Genomic DNA, 17,609 nt, shown 5'->3' with positions numbered 1-17,609 from the left:
TACATCGCTTGTGATAACGTGTAACAAGCAATTATTTGAGGGAAGGATGCAGAAAGGGCGGGAAAAGGGATGGTCTGTGACACAATGCAGCAACCAAAACAAATTTAGATTGTGTGTAAGATGTGCTGCTTTGAGACTGATAAGCCTGGTTCAGGGAAAACCCTCGGCGCATGGGAGTGTACTTGTGAATGTGAATGGCCTAAATAATTTGAGAATCCATTTACAAATCACTTACATGTACCTCGCCCTGCTCGCATGATTCCTGGTTCCTGTCACCCACACAGAACCATATTGTTCATCACAGGAACGGAAAGCTGCTTTCACTTAGCTTGCCAAGCACCTTGCCAAGCTGTGGGCCCTAAAACCTTGCAAAAACTACTTTTTAACTCAGGAAAGATCTTGGCCTGTTCCAGCACTGTTCTACTTCCTTTTTGATTTCTCTTCTTTTCTCTGCTTGTTCTTTCACTTTCTTTAATGGCTGACATCTGGGATGGTGAGGTTGTAATAGTGACAGTTCACTATATCCAGTAATTCAAGCGATAGTTGAATATTCTTTGATGGTAGGTTACTACTCATGAGTTTCTGATGCTGCTCTTTCTGATGCATATGTTACCTATAGATGTTTCATGTATCTAAATAAATGCATTGCTTTGGATCCTCCAACAGGCCAGAACCAGTACTGTGGACAAAGGACGGTGGAGAACTGCCAGATCCAGAGAGAATGGTTGTCAATGGCAGGGTTCTAAGCATCAGCTTCCTAAACAAAACAGACAATGGCACATACCGATGTGAAGCAAAAAACCCTATTGGCCGAAACAGCACAGAATATGTCCTGATAGTACATGGTGAGTGTGTTCTTGTTAGTGCATGTAATGCATATGTAACATTTCAAGCCAATACAGTCAGCTGCTTATGGTCATTACAGAAAGAATAGCAAGAAAAAAGTCGGTAGTATAATTGCACTTCTAGTTATGGGACGGATGTTATCTTTCTTTTGTTATCATGCATCTCTTCGTACAGTTTAAACAAAATACAGTCACTTATGCTGTGAACTTTTTGGTAAGTAAGCACCTGTAAAAATGTTTTGTTGCAGTATATTTTAAAAACACTTGCCTCAGGCCCTGCCGTTCAGATAAAGCCGGTCACAAAAGGATATATGAGGAGAAATACCAGACAGATGAGTGTTTGAAATTTTCTGTTTAGTTTTTTAAAGACCACCAAAGGTGGGAGATCAGATTCTTCACACAAGTTATAGCCTGCTACTGAGAAAATTCAGCTTATACAAGTTAGCTTGTCATCATCTGGCCTATTGCTACAGTGAATTGTCAAAATTATGTCATAACCTTAATTCATTATACTACTTTTAATAAAATTGAAAAATAGGAAGGTTCATATTAAATTTCAGTTGATCTTTTTTTCCATAATTAATTGGACAACAATATGGGTCACGTGAAAAGAATAGCTGCCTTCTAAGTTGATCATGAAATAGATTGATATAACAGGTATAGGAGAAACTATAATACAAACTTAGGATTTACCTTTAATACAGCCTTGCAATATGGATCTAGCAGTCTCAAAACATGATGTTTTCTTATCACAAATATGTATTCCTGGAAGATGATGATTTCTATTATTTGAATTTTAATCTAAGTGAATATAAAGGCAGAAGCTCCACTGTAGTTCATGAAGGTACTTTTTTTTGTGTATTTTTTTAAAAAATGTGACTTCTTATAACTATGACAAAATAAAATGAAAAATACTAATGAAAATTATAGTCTGTAAATAGACATGAGAATTATGTAGATTTTATTTGCTCATGATGAATTTGGTAATAAAAAATATGTATTTCTTTGATGGTTGTAAGGTCTCAAAAACATTTTTCACTCAAGGTTTAACCTGCCTTTAGGTATTTGGCATAAAACTTCTAACAAGTGCTGCTTTCAGTAAGGAGCTATTTATTGGTGCTGCTGATGAAATGTCATTTGTCAAAAGAAACCCTTAGATTACTTTTCATTTTTCTTAAAGTTCACTACTAGTTTATGTAGAATTAGTGGCACAAGTAAGGAGGAGGTCTCTGCATGAGGAACACAGAGCCTGTACTGCTGCCTGGGTATTTCTGTATTAAAGACAAGCAGAAAAACTAAACCCTCTAACCTCAACTTACATTGGTTACCACAAGAAGAGAAAAAGAAAAAAATGTCTTTTACATCCTGGAGGTGGTGATGTGGTGGTTGCTGGCTGCAGGCACAAAGTGCACTGCCTTTGATGAGATAATGGCTTCTGCGCTTGCCATGTGTTGAAACTTCTGTGATTCACCTTTTCTGCCCAATTTACTCATGTGATTATTTCTGAAAATATGGCCTTTGACAACGATAAGATTTTTTCCCATCAGTGATGACTCTGCAGTACACCTCTACCAAAGAATATTTCACCATTTCCTGTGTGTCTTTGTCACAGTGGCGTGCCCCCCCCATCGGTCTGATTATCTTGCAACAACTTCGTGGCAGTCTGTAAAATCATTCATTATCGGGGAGGCGTTCTGTTATGTTTGGCAGCACATTAGGCACGTTATCAGGTTTAGCTCCCTCATTGCTGACCTCTTCTGTTATGAGTTACAGAGTTTTCCTAATTGCATTTCTGCAATGCCAGCCCTGGAACTAGAGAAGGTAAATGTCAGGTGCTTCCGAGGCTTCTGAAACAATGAGAGTAATGTGACAGAGTATGAGATGATGTTTAGTGCTTAACAACTTACTGCATTTCAGAGCTGTTAGGGTTATTTTAAGTACAGAGGAGACTGACACAATTATTTTATCAAGTGTAGAACAATCAGTTGTATAGATCAATTTAAGCAGCCTTATCCCTTCTTTAGCTCATTATATTCATGAATGTCTCTAGTGAAACATAATCCTCCCCAAATTATACAATATTTTCTCTCTATTTCTCTGGGGGCTAAAAAACCTACTTTTTATCACTTTCTGAGATGCATCCTTCCATTTAATAGAAGATGTATTTTTTTATCTTCCTAAATATATCTGGAAGCATCCTTTGATTTCTCATCCCTTCCCCTGTGCTTAATGTGTTGATGTAATTATTTTGTCCTACTTCTTTGCTAGAATTGATTTATCCCATAAGTATGCCTTCTTACTTTGAATGTTAGGTTCCTAATACAAGTACATGCCAGATTTTCCATGTGAGCTTGTGTGAGGAAACAGAGGACATCAATGGAAGGTATCCTCTGCAGAGGCAGGGGAGTGCAGCCTGATTCAGAACTTTTCTTTTCTAATGTATACTCTGATGTGGACTACATTTTTTTCCTTTTTTTTAACTTCTACTCTGACAGATTTTCTGTCTTTCTGTTTGTTAATGTTATAAAAGCTTCATCTGGCTTCTATTCTTTTTTTTCCCCCTATGAAATCCCCCTCTCAGTGGTACTCAATCTAATAATTCTGTCAGTTCCTTAAGTTATCTTCCTAACTGAGAGAAGATTTAGACAGCTTTAGTGTAGAGAGAGGATTGCCTAAAAATGGAAGGAATAGTTTATCATAATTAGAGATTAAAGGCAAGCAAAGTATTTATACATATTAATTATACAAACCAAGTAAAGGGTGTCTCATACCTTTAACTGGACCAACCTAGACACAAAATTATACAGAAAAGTAGTATTTTTTCCACAGTAAGTGATGATGAAGTAATACTGTTTTGATGTTAAGAGACAGCACTGGAAATAAATATTGCTATAAGCGATGAATGGCAATCTGTCCAATGCAATTAGTGTCTGATAACATAAAAAATCTTTTTAGATTTGCAGTATAATTAAAGAAATCGGACTTCAGAGAAATAGAACAAATTTGAATAAAGTTAACGGCATGGACTATTAAATATGCTCATGCTGCTTTGCTGAATCAATATGTCTGCTAATTTAATTTTTCTTAACATTTATTGTTAATAATGAATGTCATAAAATACTTTGTGAAGCAGGAGGGCGGGCACAAAGTCAGAGTTTATAGACAGAAGTACAAAGGCAAGACGTAGTTTGCTCAAACATTTGTCTCTTGCAGTAACAAAGGCACAAGTTTTAATGCCTGTAGCTGTTGTCATTTCTGTATTCTAATTGGTGAGCCTGGTGCTTTAGAAGTGCACATTCTGGCTAGATATATTACACCCTTTCTTTGGTAAAGTGCCCCAGGCAATTTTCACTCTCTTCCAATTTATTAAGAATTTTTGTTTACCTTTGTCCAAATACTTGTCATTAATCATCAGCAAACAGAGCAAACTGTCAGACTCATGTGGCTCAGCCCAAAAACATAGATTCTACTTGCAAAGCTTAGGTAATAAGTGCACTGACTTAGCTGGAGTAGAGGAAGGAGGTGGTCCATCATAGTCAAACTGAAGATACACCTGTGATTTATGTAGGAGTAGTTCATAACCTCTGGAGGTCACTGCTGAAGACTTAGTTCATCATCACACTGGAGTGAGTGACACAAGTCCACATCATTGAGAAACCTTCTTGATGGCAACAGCAGCATTTGACAATTTGCAGACCTATTTGAAATGAAGAACCTTGGTGAAATATCCTGATATGCCAATCTACAGACAAGCATTAAATTAATTGAAATATTCAGAGCTGTAATGTGTCATGTAGCAATTATCTAGAGGAGCAATATGGAAATTAATATGAATCAGCAGCTGTGGATGGTCAAGGCAGTTCTTACTGCCCTAATTATACATATATTACATACATAATATTGCCCATATTATACGTACAAAGCATTTGAGCCAATTACTTACTATCTCTGAAGAATAAAAAAGGTCACAACATGTTTCTTTGTCTTCAGCCTCTCTATTTTGTATTTTTTCTTAGGCAAGCTATTTTTTGCAAATAAAGGCAGCCGAAAGACCGAGTTACATCCTCATTAGTATTTTGAAAAGTGCTTTCAAACAGAAGATCTCCTACAGTGTGTAAGACCAAAGGTCCCACTGCACCTTTCCCAACTATAACATTATTTATATTCCACCTGCTTGTCCAGTCCCATTTCAAAACATTTGTCATCTTAGCTTTCACAGTAACCTGTGGCAACAAGTTCCTGAATTGAGTTACGTGCTTTGAGGGAAAAGTATTCTCTTTTGTTTGTTTAAGCCTGCTGCTTGATCTCTTCACTTCCCAACTCTACAAGCTATTTGGCCTCTCTTGCTGTTTGTCCTGGAAGTATGCAATTCAAATCACTTTTATACTTGTCCTGCTTCCCTTCAGTAAATTCTCAGATTTTTCCACCCTGGTCTCATTTTCTCATTAGTTATGATCTTAAACTCTGCATTTCCTGGATTCCTGTCCCTTGTATTCATTCTCTTTCTTTAGTGGGCTTTTTTTCACCTTTTTTCTTCATTTTTGGTCTAGTTGTAAATCTCTGTGATTGACTGTTCTCCACATCTGGTAAATGACCTGTACCAAATCTGCACCAGACACCTCGGTTTGTTAAATGATACCTAAATACATTTATAGAGGCTGATCCTCTGTGGCCACTCATAATTCCAGCATGGTACACTTTTAAATTTATACAAGTTTCTTTTCAAATCTCTCCAAACAAGTAGAAACTGAGTAGAACAGTAAATTGAAAGAAAACCAAGGAGGTGAGGATATTTTCTGCTTTCTTGGAAAACTAAGCTTGCTGAATAGGCAATAGATCTTTTGATTTGCAAATGTTTTGACTGCAGAACTCTGATAAATCTTGTGTAGTGTTTTTGGACACCTCATCGTCATAAACATACATCAAAAAGCACATAAAAATATTCACTAGAGGGGCAGAGGGGAGGTGGGAAGGAAAGGAAACAGCATCCACATGGAGAAACAAGCTCATCAGTAATCTTGTTGCCCTCTGTTTTTGTGGTAAGACCAAAAGAGAGATAACAGGATAATTTCTAAAGTTTCCCACTTTAAAGTTTCTGAGTTGAAATGTCTCATTTACACACACATTTTGGAGAAGACACTTTCTTTGCCTATCCCACCTTTGGGCGAACAAAGCTTGGGCTTTGGGAAAAGAGAATTGTGGAGACCTGTGGTGTGATGTGACAATAATAACATTTATGGCTACAATAGTGGGTAATTTTGGTTAAAAACCCACAAAATTGCCCTTTCAGCAATCAAGGTATATCAAAAATGTGGGACTCAGAAGACATCTTAGGACATAATTAGAAAATTAGTGCATTTGAATATCTGTGCCTTCTAGTTTTGAGATTTTTCTTTTTTATATCTGTGTTTGAATTAAAAGAAGGAAGTCTCAATTTTGAGTCCTTGAAACAAAGGTGAAAAGTTTTTCCTATTCCCATCTTATAAGAAGATGATAGAGACTCAGAGACAGAGGAGCCTGGGCTTTCTGATGAAAAATAAATAAAAGAATGCTCTTGAAGACTGTCTATCTCAAAACCCTTCCTTCCCCCAAAACTCTCTCTTTTTTTTCTCTCTTCCACTTCCCCACCATGCATGTATGCATACATACCCACAAGCAAAAGCAATCAGAGTCTGCTAAATTATCCAGGAAGAGATCTCTTTTTTCATCATCATCATCATCATCTCCTTTGAAATCCACATCAACTGGATAGTTTTAGCAAAAATCAAAGTGAGGAGGAGCAAGATTACACTGTGTCAGGCCCAAGAAAGTGAGTCATTGAAACCCTGTGTTAAAGGTAGCATTATAAACACCCAGAGAATTTCATACATATGTTATTCTTCAAAGCACAGCCCTTCAAGTTGGGTTGAAATGTTTTGATTTTTGATCTATTAAATAATTATCATATTATTAAATAATTATCATATTATTAAATTTGACTTCTCCAGAAGATGTGGTCCAAACCTTAAAGCACAATGCAGGTGAATGTCACACAGCCAGATGAATTAAGAAATCATTGTGTAATACAGCTTTTATTATTGGACTAAAGAAGAACAGTGTTTAGTTGACATTTTCAGGTAGGAAAAGTCTGTCAAGAAACTTATGGTGGAATTGTTGGCTTAATTTTATGGATGAATTGTCCAGCTATTATCCCTGAACACTCTCAAGGCAGCTACTTTGAAATTGCTTTTTGTTGATAAATACTTGAATAATGGGGTGTATAGTTGAGCTGCGTGAACTGATCTTTCTTCATTTATGATGACTTTAGAAAAATAAGATACAAATTTTTTTCCAGATAAGCTTAAAATTATTTTGGAAAGGTCAAGTAAATAGCATTCCAAACCACACTAACACTTTTGGGAAATATGTTTGACACTTCCACCTTTTTACATTAAAATACTGTTTTTAATTAAAAAAAACCCTTTGAAAATAAAGTGATTTTGTTAGATAACATATGGAAGAATTTTTTTAATTTTTTTTTTTATTTTTTTTTTTATTTTTATTCCTGACTGGAGTGCTCATTGAAATAATTGAACCCAGAGCATTTAATCAGCAGCAAATCTCTCTCCAGGTCCAACCTCTAACAATGTATTAAAATATATATAGTTCATTCCTATTTGAATGGATGTCATAGGTATTCTAAAAGCCTGTAGTTTTGGATAATGTCTCTAATAACACACAACTCTTGAAAATATTTAATTTGCTGTGTATACATATCATTGGCAAATGTGATGGTTCTTGATTGGAATTTCTTATGTGATTCCTGATAAAGAAAAGGTTGTGTGTTGGTTTTGAGTTATAATGAGGGATTTTTTTTTTGTCCGTACCCAATAAGTGCATAAAGTTAATATTTTGGATGCTTGTATATGGGTATTATATACAATGAAGTACTTCTTGAACTAGATCTACTACTCTTGCTTTATCTGAGAACTGTTTTATCTGACCTTCAGTGCCACGTATTTCTGAAATGGTGCTGTCGAGTTTATTATCAGTGATTTGCTGCAGTACCAAAGCTTGCTCTCTAATTTCTCTGTACTTCACACTTTGCTACTGCTTATACCCCCAATTTTCTTGAACTTTACTTCATCTGAGCTTTTCTGTTTGAGAAGTCAGATTGTAAAATTACCATACCTGTGAAGATCATGTGCAATCTTCATGAAGAAAATATAACTGTTAACTGAATAATTTCACTTGAGACTGCTGATAAAGTTATAGTCTAACAGTTGCTAATGATCTTCTGTTTCCATCTAAATAATTTATTTTTCAGAAAACTCAAACTATAAGGATAATATTAAAGTGACTTAGTGATTTTTCTAAGCTGAAATCTTTCCTGCACCATTAGGTGCTGTGGAATGCAAATAAGGGTATCCTGTCCCTTTCTTTCTCACAGTTGTGCTTCTGTAACTCACCCTTCTTTTGAGAATAGGTTGCTCAGGTTTCCACTCAATTCAAGGAAGAAAATAGTATTCTAGCTACTGATATTGCTTAAAATGACAGCTAATGCTAGGTGATACATCAGAACTGTGCTTAGTTCCACCTGAGATTGGGAACCTTGGGAAGGTTCTGACCAAATGGAAATGGGTAAAAATGCTTTGGAGACTGAGAGGGGCAGAGAAAGCTTCTGCAAAAAACCAGAACTTTGAGAACTTTCATATCTAAGGTCTCTGATCACATGGGAAGAGCATGGAGGCTCAGAGAGAAGTAGACACGTAGCTTATATCAAGCCATTAATATTTCTAACATCCATAATTTGATGGTAATAATTTTTAGTACCAATTATTCTATTTTTCCTATTTAAAATTTTAATTATGGTAAATTTTTCTGGAGTTTATCTTAACCTGCATTTCTATATTCTATAAAGGAAAAAAAAATATTCAATCAAATGTTTCTTACACTATTCTAGTAGCATTTTCCTTACAGCAAATAAGGTATTTCCCCCCTTGTTTTCAGTATTCTTTCAACTAAAAAACAGATCATAAGGACAAAAATTTTAAATTTTCCTGAAAAAAAAATCTTCAAAAAAATCTTTTAAATTTTATAAGTCTTCCTAATCTTTCTTCACAGCATAGGTTCCATCGAAATTTGTGTTGGGACCTTGAAGTGTCTTTAGCCCCTCCTCCAAAATGGAATCCTCTAAGCTGCAATCACAAACTATTTTTTTCAGGTCTTACTTCTTGAATTCTTGATGCAATGTAATAAACTTCTCTTTGTTTTGTAATTAAAGTCACATTTTTTATTGCTAAATCCTATCATAGACTTTCTGCATTGGATCTTACTCTGAGTTCCTGTGAACCACCTTGACTTTGTCTCAAGGATTCCAGACTCTTTTGGCAGCTTTCAGAAAAGCTCATCACATCGATCTTTCTGTGTGTCTTTCACAGAAAGGAGAACAGACAGCAAAAAATAATCAGGAGGGCAGTAAGGGTGTATCTCAAAACCATTCTCAGGTTGCAAGGAGAAAAAAAAAACAAACCAAATCAAAAAGGCCATTGCCACCAAAGCTGATAAAGCTGGCTGGAATATGCCACATGAGGATCTTGTTTCACAAGGCTGTGCTTCCCTCATGAGCACTAAGAAAGCTCTAAACCCCATTTGAAGAAACTTGCCCGTGAACAGGTGCCTGTGAACAGGTCTCCAGGTATCAGCTACAACTGATGGTGTTCATGTTATGGTGGAAGGTGATGTGTCATTTGTGAGAGTGATCCAAACAATTTTCATTGTCAAAGGATTACTTTTATTTTGTTAGAAGGCCTCAAGGCAGAAGAATTAAAGTGCCTGGGTTTTTGTGCCTTATCTACTTTGTACTCAGATGTGCATTTTCATTACTTTTCCTTCGCTGGTATCCACACAGCCCCCACATACACCCTGGGCAGTTTACTCCCCACATACACCCTGGAAGACAAAAATTGTTTTTTCTTGGTAACCTCATGCCTGAGGAGGGTATATCTTTCAGCTGGAACTGCCCATATTAATCCTCATGGCAAGTGAAGAACAAAAACAAACCAAAGGAGAGGAGGAAGCACAGAAAAAACCGTTGTTAAAGTGTTTTATTCTTTAGATATTACTGTGGGCCATTGCACTAGTGGCTTTGTTTTTCCCCCCAGTGATTTCTGTGTTTTACATTTACTGCAGGTTTCGTAATCCTTGATTGGTAGGAGGCAGGGAGGAGTTGAAGGACCCTGACAGGTTGAAGTGCTAGTTTGGTGCTTGATTGAGGAGAGCTCTGGATGGCTTTCAGCATCCCTAAGCAGGAAGTGAAATCTCTTTGCACTGCTTTGTATATCATTTCGTTTAAAATAAATTAGCAATATGATCAAGCATTCTTTATAAAAAAAAACACTGTGACATTCCAAGGGTGAATTATCCTATTTGATGGCTTAATAGTTAAGGCACTAAATATCTGCCAGCCTGATGGCAAGCTGGATAATATTAACAAAATTAAGTCTTGACTATGTTGCATTTATCCCCCCATCCATGGTTATGTGTTATACAAGGGCAAAGAGTCATGACAGGAATTTGACCACGTGTGTAGAACTCTTTTGAGCAAGAAAAGAGCATTACAGATTGACAGCTAGAAAGATAGGGCCTTATTTTCTCGTGTAGTGTACTTTGGTGATAGGAATGTGAGAATTAATTCTATTAGTCAAAGACAGTGCAATGAAGTGCAACAATCTATGTTTTAGGTTGCAAAGATGCCACTCACTTTCCCAAGGTGATTTTCATTGAGATACAGCTATGGCACTGTGATAAAGTGTTTCAGATTAGCCTTGGACCCCTCTGATTATATTTTGAAATAAAGTCATTTAAAATAAATGACATTCTCCGCTATCTCTTTTTACTAACCTTAAAATTATTGAAGTGAGTTTTGAGTTGTTTAAGCAATTTCAGTGATCTGTCCTGAATTTCTCAGAGAAATGAAAGTAGCAACTGTAATAAAATAGAGATCAGCAATCTGTTTGCCTCCACTTAGTTTCAACACATGCCTCCGTAACAGGGAAATTTGGGAAAATTCTCCTTGACCTCTTTCTGCTTCTCAGTGCAATTCTGGCTGAGCTTTTTTAATTTTTTTTTTGTGTGTGCAGAAAGAGTCAAGTGTCATTCAGGGAAAGCTGTCATCTTTGTTCAAGGCTGCTGGTGTCTGAATTTGTGTTGTGCATTAGCTTCTCCTTATAGGTTTTCAAGGGCCAGCTGCCGGTACTTTATTTCATTTAATTTTGAATGGTCCTATTTTATGCCTTGGAAAAACAAGGAAATATGGCTTGTCTGTTTACTTTAAAAGAATAAAAATGAACATTACAGCCTAATGTGATTTTTAAGCAGTGGCAATGGGCCTAGAACACCATATTAATAGTGATAGAATGGTGGGGGAAAATCATGCTGGCTTTATTCATACAAGATGTTTGGTGGCTTTTGTGGTAACATTTTGTCTTGAATGCAGTGAAATTGGCACTGCAGGTATAAGGACAACTGCTTTTTTAAATGCAGTTTTGAGAAAGGTTTTGTTTTCCTTTGTGTTTTTGATTTTTGGGTTTGTTTTTTTTAGTAGGGGATTGAAATGAGCCTCAGGAGATCTGTTTTGAACTCCCCTGTCAGTCTCAGAAGTCCGTAAAATTTAAGACATTCCACTTAAATCTTCTGTGTTCATTTCCCCAGCTGTGAAATGGGAATAATGCTGCCTCTTTTCCCCTAACATTTGGTCTGTACTGTCCAAATAATGACCTTACAAATCTTCAAGGCCGAGATCCATTCTTTACTGTGTATATATTTGTTAATGTAGGGTTGTGAACAAAATCAAGACATACATAGATGCCTTTTTGTAGGTAAAGCTTCTTCATTTCAGGCTGTGGTCTCAAACAATGCTCTAAAACTACCTTTTTATTTAAAATGTTGAATTACAAAATTAATTTCCTTAGCCTCCTGCATGCTCTGCAAATTTTACCTAATTTCTTTCAGGCAAGTTGCATAAGCTTCAGTGATTTGCCCAGTGCAGTATTTGTAACTAATGAGAAAGGCGAGCTTTTATACAAGAGAGATTGACTCCTTTAAAATAATAGACTTTATTATTATTACTACTATTTAATTGGAAAGGACTTTTTTTAACTGCTAGCAAAAGTTATGCTAAGTTTGGGGAAAAATTAGGTCTTACACTTTACTGCTAAAGTAAATTGTAATTTGAAGTCTGTATTATATTCATATAACACCAGAACATGGGAGATTAACCTTTCTGTTGAATACTTGGTTTGGTTTGTCCTTAGAGGTAAATCTTGCACTAGTAACCATTAGTAAAGTAAAACTTAGAGTACTTGAAAACAGATTCTTCAGTATTAAAGAATTGCCTAAATGAGAATATCAATTTTTCTTGTACTAAGTTATTTTTCAATGTCCAATCACCTAGTTAAGTTATTATCAAATTTATCCTTTTATGTTCTCTGTGTATCACCTGGTTTTAGCACAAGTAGAAATTAGGAAATAACACATTACAGCCCACTCGTTTTCTACAGTACAAACGTTGCCCTTAATATTATCTGCCCCACCAAAACTGAACAGCAATAGGTAAATGTGTTGAGACATCCTACATTATGTCACCTTTTATTCTTCTACTTCCCTGAGAGCAAGAATGGTGAGCTTTTTAAATGGCTGGACTGGTGACAAACAACGAGTCTGACGGATGGGGAAATGGGAGCGTGTTCCAGCATCTCCGGGCCTTCATTGCAAACTTCTCTTTCTGTTCCAAGGGAGCTGCAGCTCGAGTGCTTTTGCTGATAGCAAATTCAGTGGAGTGCTGTGGGGAGCAAAACGATCCCTAAAGTAAGCACTGAGGGCTTCAAAGGTCGAACCCGACCTTTTGAAAGCTGTGAGCCACCGGTGCAATCCTTAAATGTTCATGTTAGATGCTTTCCCTGTGAAATGCTTGGTTCAGGTTTCCTGGGGGTCCCTGTGTGCAGCTCCACCAACTGTGTGTGCAACAAACTACGCCAATCTCCAGGTGGCAAAGCTGTGTTTGTGGCAACATCTGTGCTGTGCAGAAAGGTCATGTTTTTCTATCCATTAAAAAAAAAAAGAAAAGAAAAAAAAAGAAAAGAAAAACGAGAAAGAAAAAAGCCTTTTTTTTTCTGTGTTTGCTGCTACTCTTTAATTTTAGCAAGTACTCCTGAGCATTATAAAACATGTAGTCCCAGTGCCTACTAAATTCGGATCAGTGCAAGGGGAAGGGTGGGGCTGCCTCTGCTCAGCAAGCTCTGCTTGTTAGAGTCCCCTTGGAAGGTGGTAGAAGTGGGTTTTACATAAATAATCTTCCCTTCCACATGACCCAGGGTCCCACAGCACTGCTGAGGTGGCCTGAGTCTGGGCAGAGGCACCTTGAGGGAGGAGAAAAGTCGCAGAGCTGGTCACTTCTCTCAGCCCTGAGAACTTACCCTCCCTTACCGTGTCCTTCCTAACACACTGAGGCACTTCCTTCGCACTGCTTTTTTCTTGTCACCAGCCTGAGATCCACAGCTGCTTGTTTTCTGACAGCTCCCACACCTGTCCTGAGCCTGACCTGCTTTACTGGTGGAAAATCAGCCTTTCACACACCCGTAGTCTTTGTGAGTCCTGCTGTTGCTCTGGTGCACAAAATAAATGAGATATTCACTCATTTGTTGGAGGAGTTGTTTCAAGACAATTTAGGGCAGCTGGCTTTTTCTTCATATTTCAGTGTCAAATGAGATGGCATAATCAGAAATAACTTGCTACTACACCTTGTTTTTTCATATTCATCACATTTTTTATTTTGTCATAAGCAATTCTGGTAAGAGCATGTGTTGTAAAAATGTGCCACGGTGTGATATCAGGCCCTCATTTTAAGTGATTTGGGATAACACCATACTGCCGGTACTAAGTACTAATGTTGAAATAGGCTTTGTTCTTTTGAGTTATATTCTTAACTTTCTAAGGACAGAATTTGGTCCAGGGACGTGCAGATTCCAATTCTTGGTTGCCTCTTTGAAACCAGATGGAAACAGTCTTTTTTTTGCTGTAACTTAAAATACTTCATCCTCCTTCATTTGCTACTGAAACCTATTGCTTTTGAAATGGGAGGAAAAGAAAACAAAGAAACAAACCACAAACCAACCACCAAGCTATAAAACTTTCTATGAGAAGAGAAAACTGTTGTTCTTACCAGTTTCTAGCTGAGGAAGAAAGAAAAGCAGGATTAAAATTGTAGCATCTCTTAGCACTTGGGTTTTTTTCTCTGTCATGACTGTGCAACTAAATTATGTTTAATCAAACTTTAATGAAATGTCTCACATCTTCTAACATGTAATATCATCTACAGGCCCATGAAATGTCTTACAACCATGGGGCTATGTGGATTTATTTTATTTTCCTTCTAGGCTGCCTGGCCATTTTAGCCCAGCTGTATGTCTTGCAACATGAACTCATTCTCCAGCAGTCTCTCATGCTATAACTAGTGATATAGATCTACATGGAGCTTTTGTTAAAAGGATTTGGATATTTTTAATGACATCTGATTTGCTAGCAAAAATGTCAAGCACATAATTGCCATTTCAGAGTTTCATAAATCTGAATCAATTAGCAAAAAGAACCCCTTGACCTCATGTCCATGAGCGTTCACGATCATTCAGTCTAAGTGCTAAGGAGCTATTGGCACATGATATTCAGGCTGAATGATCCTTTTGTTCAATCCCGTTTTCTTAGAACGAGGGTAAGTGCAGCTCCCTTTGAATTTAAAACCTTGCTAAATTATTTAATGCTACATACCACAGACTGATTAAATTTTGCACGGAGCACTGAGATTGTTTCCCAGGTAGGTCATCACTCAGTTCAGTTTACCACTTAAAATTTCTTTCATTCTCAGTCAAAATACAGCAAGGGCCATCCATCATTATCACTCTGTCCTTTAATTTTTCTGTCAGCCTTTGTCAGGCTTGAAACAAAAGCCTTTACATTTTTATCAACTTCAGCTATTGTTGTCTGATTTGTGCTCAGTCATGTCAAAATATCAGTTGTGTTTTTACCAAAAAAAGTCAAATATTTTCAATAGGTCAGATCTATCTTTCACATAAGCCTGCTAAACCAAACAGAACCATTTCTCATTTCTTTGGAGATGGGGAGTAAAAATGCTTAAGGCCAAATCGGCAGTGAGAGTAAATTGTCCAGGCTCCCTACACTTAAATGGATGAATGTCTTCTGCCTTAGTAAGAGGAAAGTGGCATCAATTCAAGAGAGGAGAGGCAAACAGGAAATTTTGATCAGGCACGGCTTGACACTGTTTCAAGCTGATCTTGTACAACATTATTCTGCCACTCATGAGCAGCTCCGCTAAGGAGCAGCCCCCAGACCAGGCCAGGCGTTGCGTGCTCCTCCTTTTTCCTCTATCCACTTGGGATCAAACCTCCAAAAAACATGGCCAGGAGCCCATATTTTTTGTCAAAAATCCAGTTCAGGTCTTACCTGTATAACATGTGGGAACATAAGTGAATAAGAGTTGGGACTGCAGTCAGTAACTCCCCTTGGAGTGAAGGTCAGCCCCTTTTCTATTTCCAACAACTTTTATGGAAACAATTAGTTCTCCATGAATTGTTTGTATTTCAGAGCTAGCAAGGTTTTGAAATTAATACCAACTTAAATACATTATTGGATTTCTGGCTGAATATCTGTCTGTCAACAGACATCCAGTTTAGAAGTGAGATTTCAAAATTAATGGTGACAATTACTAGATCTCTGAGCATGGCTTTTCTATCTTCTTTGGTTCCCCATCTGCAAAATATAGCTATTTTCTGCTTCACAGGAAGCTAGGGATTAATACCTTAGTATTATTGAAATAGCAATCTTGTGCAGTGATTTGGGTATGGCTACTTGAATTAAAAAGTTCCACTCTATGAGATCTCTTGGTCATAATGATCCTTGGTGTTTAGTGGCATGAGAGGCATAAACAAAGATTTGCTTTCAGCTGAACATTGTGTACAACCAGATTCAGAAATTCCGAGACAAGGAAATTGAATTAAGTTTCACTCTAACAAGGGTTTCTTGGGCAGAAATCTGCAAATCCATTCTGTTAAGATCCTTCTTGACAGAAAGCTCAAGAGGACAAATCTTCATAGTCCCTTTGATAGCATGTTTTTGAGCAGCTGCCAGCAGGGAGCTCTGGATAACGTGTGCCTCACTAGTGATGTAAGATAGCTGTGCCCTGCATTAAAAAAAAATATATATATATATATATTAAAAAAGTCCTGCAGGATGAGAAACAGGTCAAATTGTCATTCCCTCTTCTGTCATGAAAAAGAAGCAGCACACCCTCTATGAAACAGTGGTCCAGATGCCTTAAACAGAAGCCTGTGCTGTTAAGTATCATTTCTTACCTGTATTTTGTCTGATTTTGGGAGCTTCCAAACCCACTTACCTCCTACAGCTGCAATACTGAGAGGGGAGAATGAGGACCACTGTACATTACTTCTGATTTTTTCTAAAGCATTTTCTCTCATGCAAAAGCATTTTCCAGGGAAAGACAAAGTTTCCATGAGAATCCATATTTCTTGGAAGGACTGATCGGAGCCTTTCTGTCAGACTCGATGGGACTGAGGGGCCCCATTTACATAAGAGGGGCTCAGGTGCTTTTCAGAGTGCTGTGCCTGGATTTGGGCTGTCCAAAACAAGATTTAAGGGTAAGATATGGTCCAAGAGTTCCAAAATGTGTTGTCTGTGTACTTTACACATTCCTGTTGCGGACTCTCATGGTGTTAATGAAGCAAATCCCCCGGGCAGAGTCTCGAACCTGGGTATGAACCAGGCATTTCTAGAGCCCAGAGCAGACTCAGATTTCATTGCTTGGGCAGTGTAGCACTCCTGAGGCTGCTGATTCCTTGTTCCTCTCTTGTACTGTGGTCTTTAAGAGCAAATCTTTGGAATTCTGTGAGCAAAGCAGACCAACTGTAGCCATTTACACAGAGAATTTCACCTTACTCTGCAAAGGAAGAAACAAAGCAAATGTTATTCCTTATATTTACGTTTCTTTCGAGAACATATGTTTTTCTTTGAGGCTTCTTAAAAGCTGCCATTTTGATATTTGGCATCAGAGTTTATGACTTTGATCAGGAAACTAATTTCTGCAAAAGTTTTCATTATTCTTGACCTCATGAGAGCAGATAGATTTATCACATCTGTATTAAAACGCTGATATTATATTCTAGAATTTTTCCTAGATAGCCTTTCATTTAAAATGAGAAATCTTGTTGGAAATGCTTCAGCCAGAAGAGAAACCAGAAAGCAATCAAATTCTGAGTTTACCAGTCACTCATGTAAGCTATTATTTGGTAAAATAGGTAGACAGTGTGTTTGCAGAACAGATAGCACTGCCATAAAACCCTAAGTTGTCATTGCAGTCTCAAGTAAATGGCATGTTCAAGAAAGATAATTAATGGAACCATAAGTCACACTAATTAGGTTTTACCTACAGGAATGATTTGTAAAGCTTTCTTAGTAAACAAGGCTTTGCTCTTCTTGTGAAGTAGGTGGGGGTTTTTTTTCTGTTTGATTTCATTTTTAGCAGATACTTATCAGGGAAGGAGTTTCCCTTTATAAGAAGAAATTGCATAGATCACTACATGTGACATGTGTCTCTTTAACATGTTAATTTATTTCTAATGCTTGTTATACTCAGTTCTGTTTAATTATTGTGGTACTCACACTCCAGGTAATATTATCATTTTTCCTGGTGATTAA

General features: G+C 37.1%; 1 protein-coding gene across 3 annotated transcripts in view; it reads left to right on the top strand.

The window, feature by feature from the left end:
* Window positions 1-17,609, top strand: part of CADM2 (cell adhesion molecule 2) — a 610,241-nt gene that overhangs the window by 540,001 nt on the left and 52,631 nt on the right. For all 3 annotated transcript variants that reach the window (XM_027692565.1, XM_027692563.1, XM_027692564.1), the window contains one exon: window positions 667-845. In XM_027692565.1, the coding sequence (XP_027548366.1) occupies window positions 667-845 (179 nt within the window). The remainder of the gene's footprint in view (window positions 1-666; window positions 846-17,609) is intronic.

The sequence above is a fragment of the Neopelma chrysocephalum genome, unplaced genomic scaffold, assembly GCF_003984885.1.
Source record: "Neopelma chrysocephalum unplaced genomic scaffold, ASM398488v2 Primary Assembly neopelma1_87, whole genome shotgun sequence".
Taxonomy (NCBI): Eukaryota; Metazoa; Chordata; class Aves; order Passeriformes; family Pipridae; genus Neopelma; species Neopelma chrysocephalum.
Note: the sequence above shows the minus strand (reverse complement) of the source record. Positions and strands in the feature narration are given on the sequence as shown.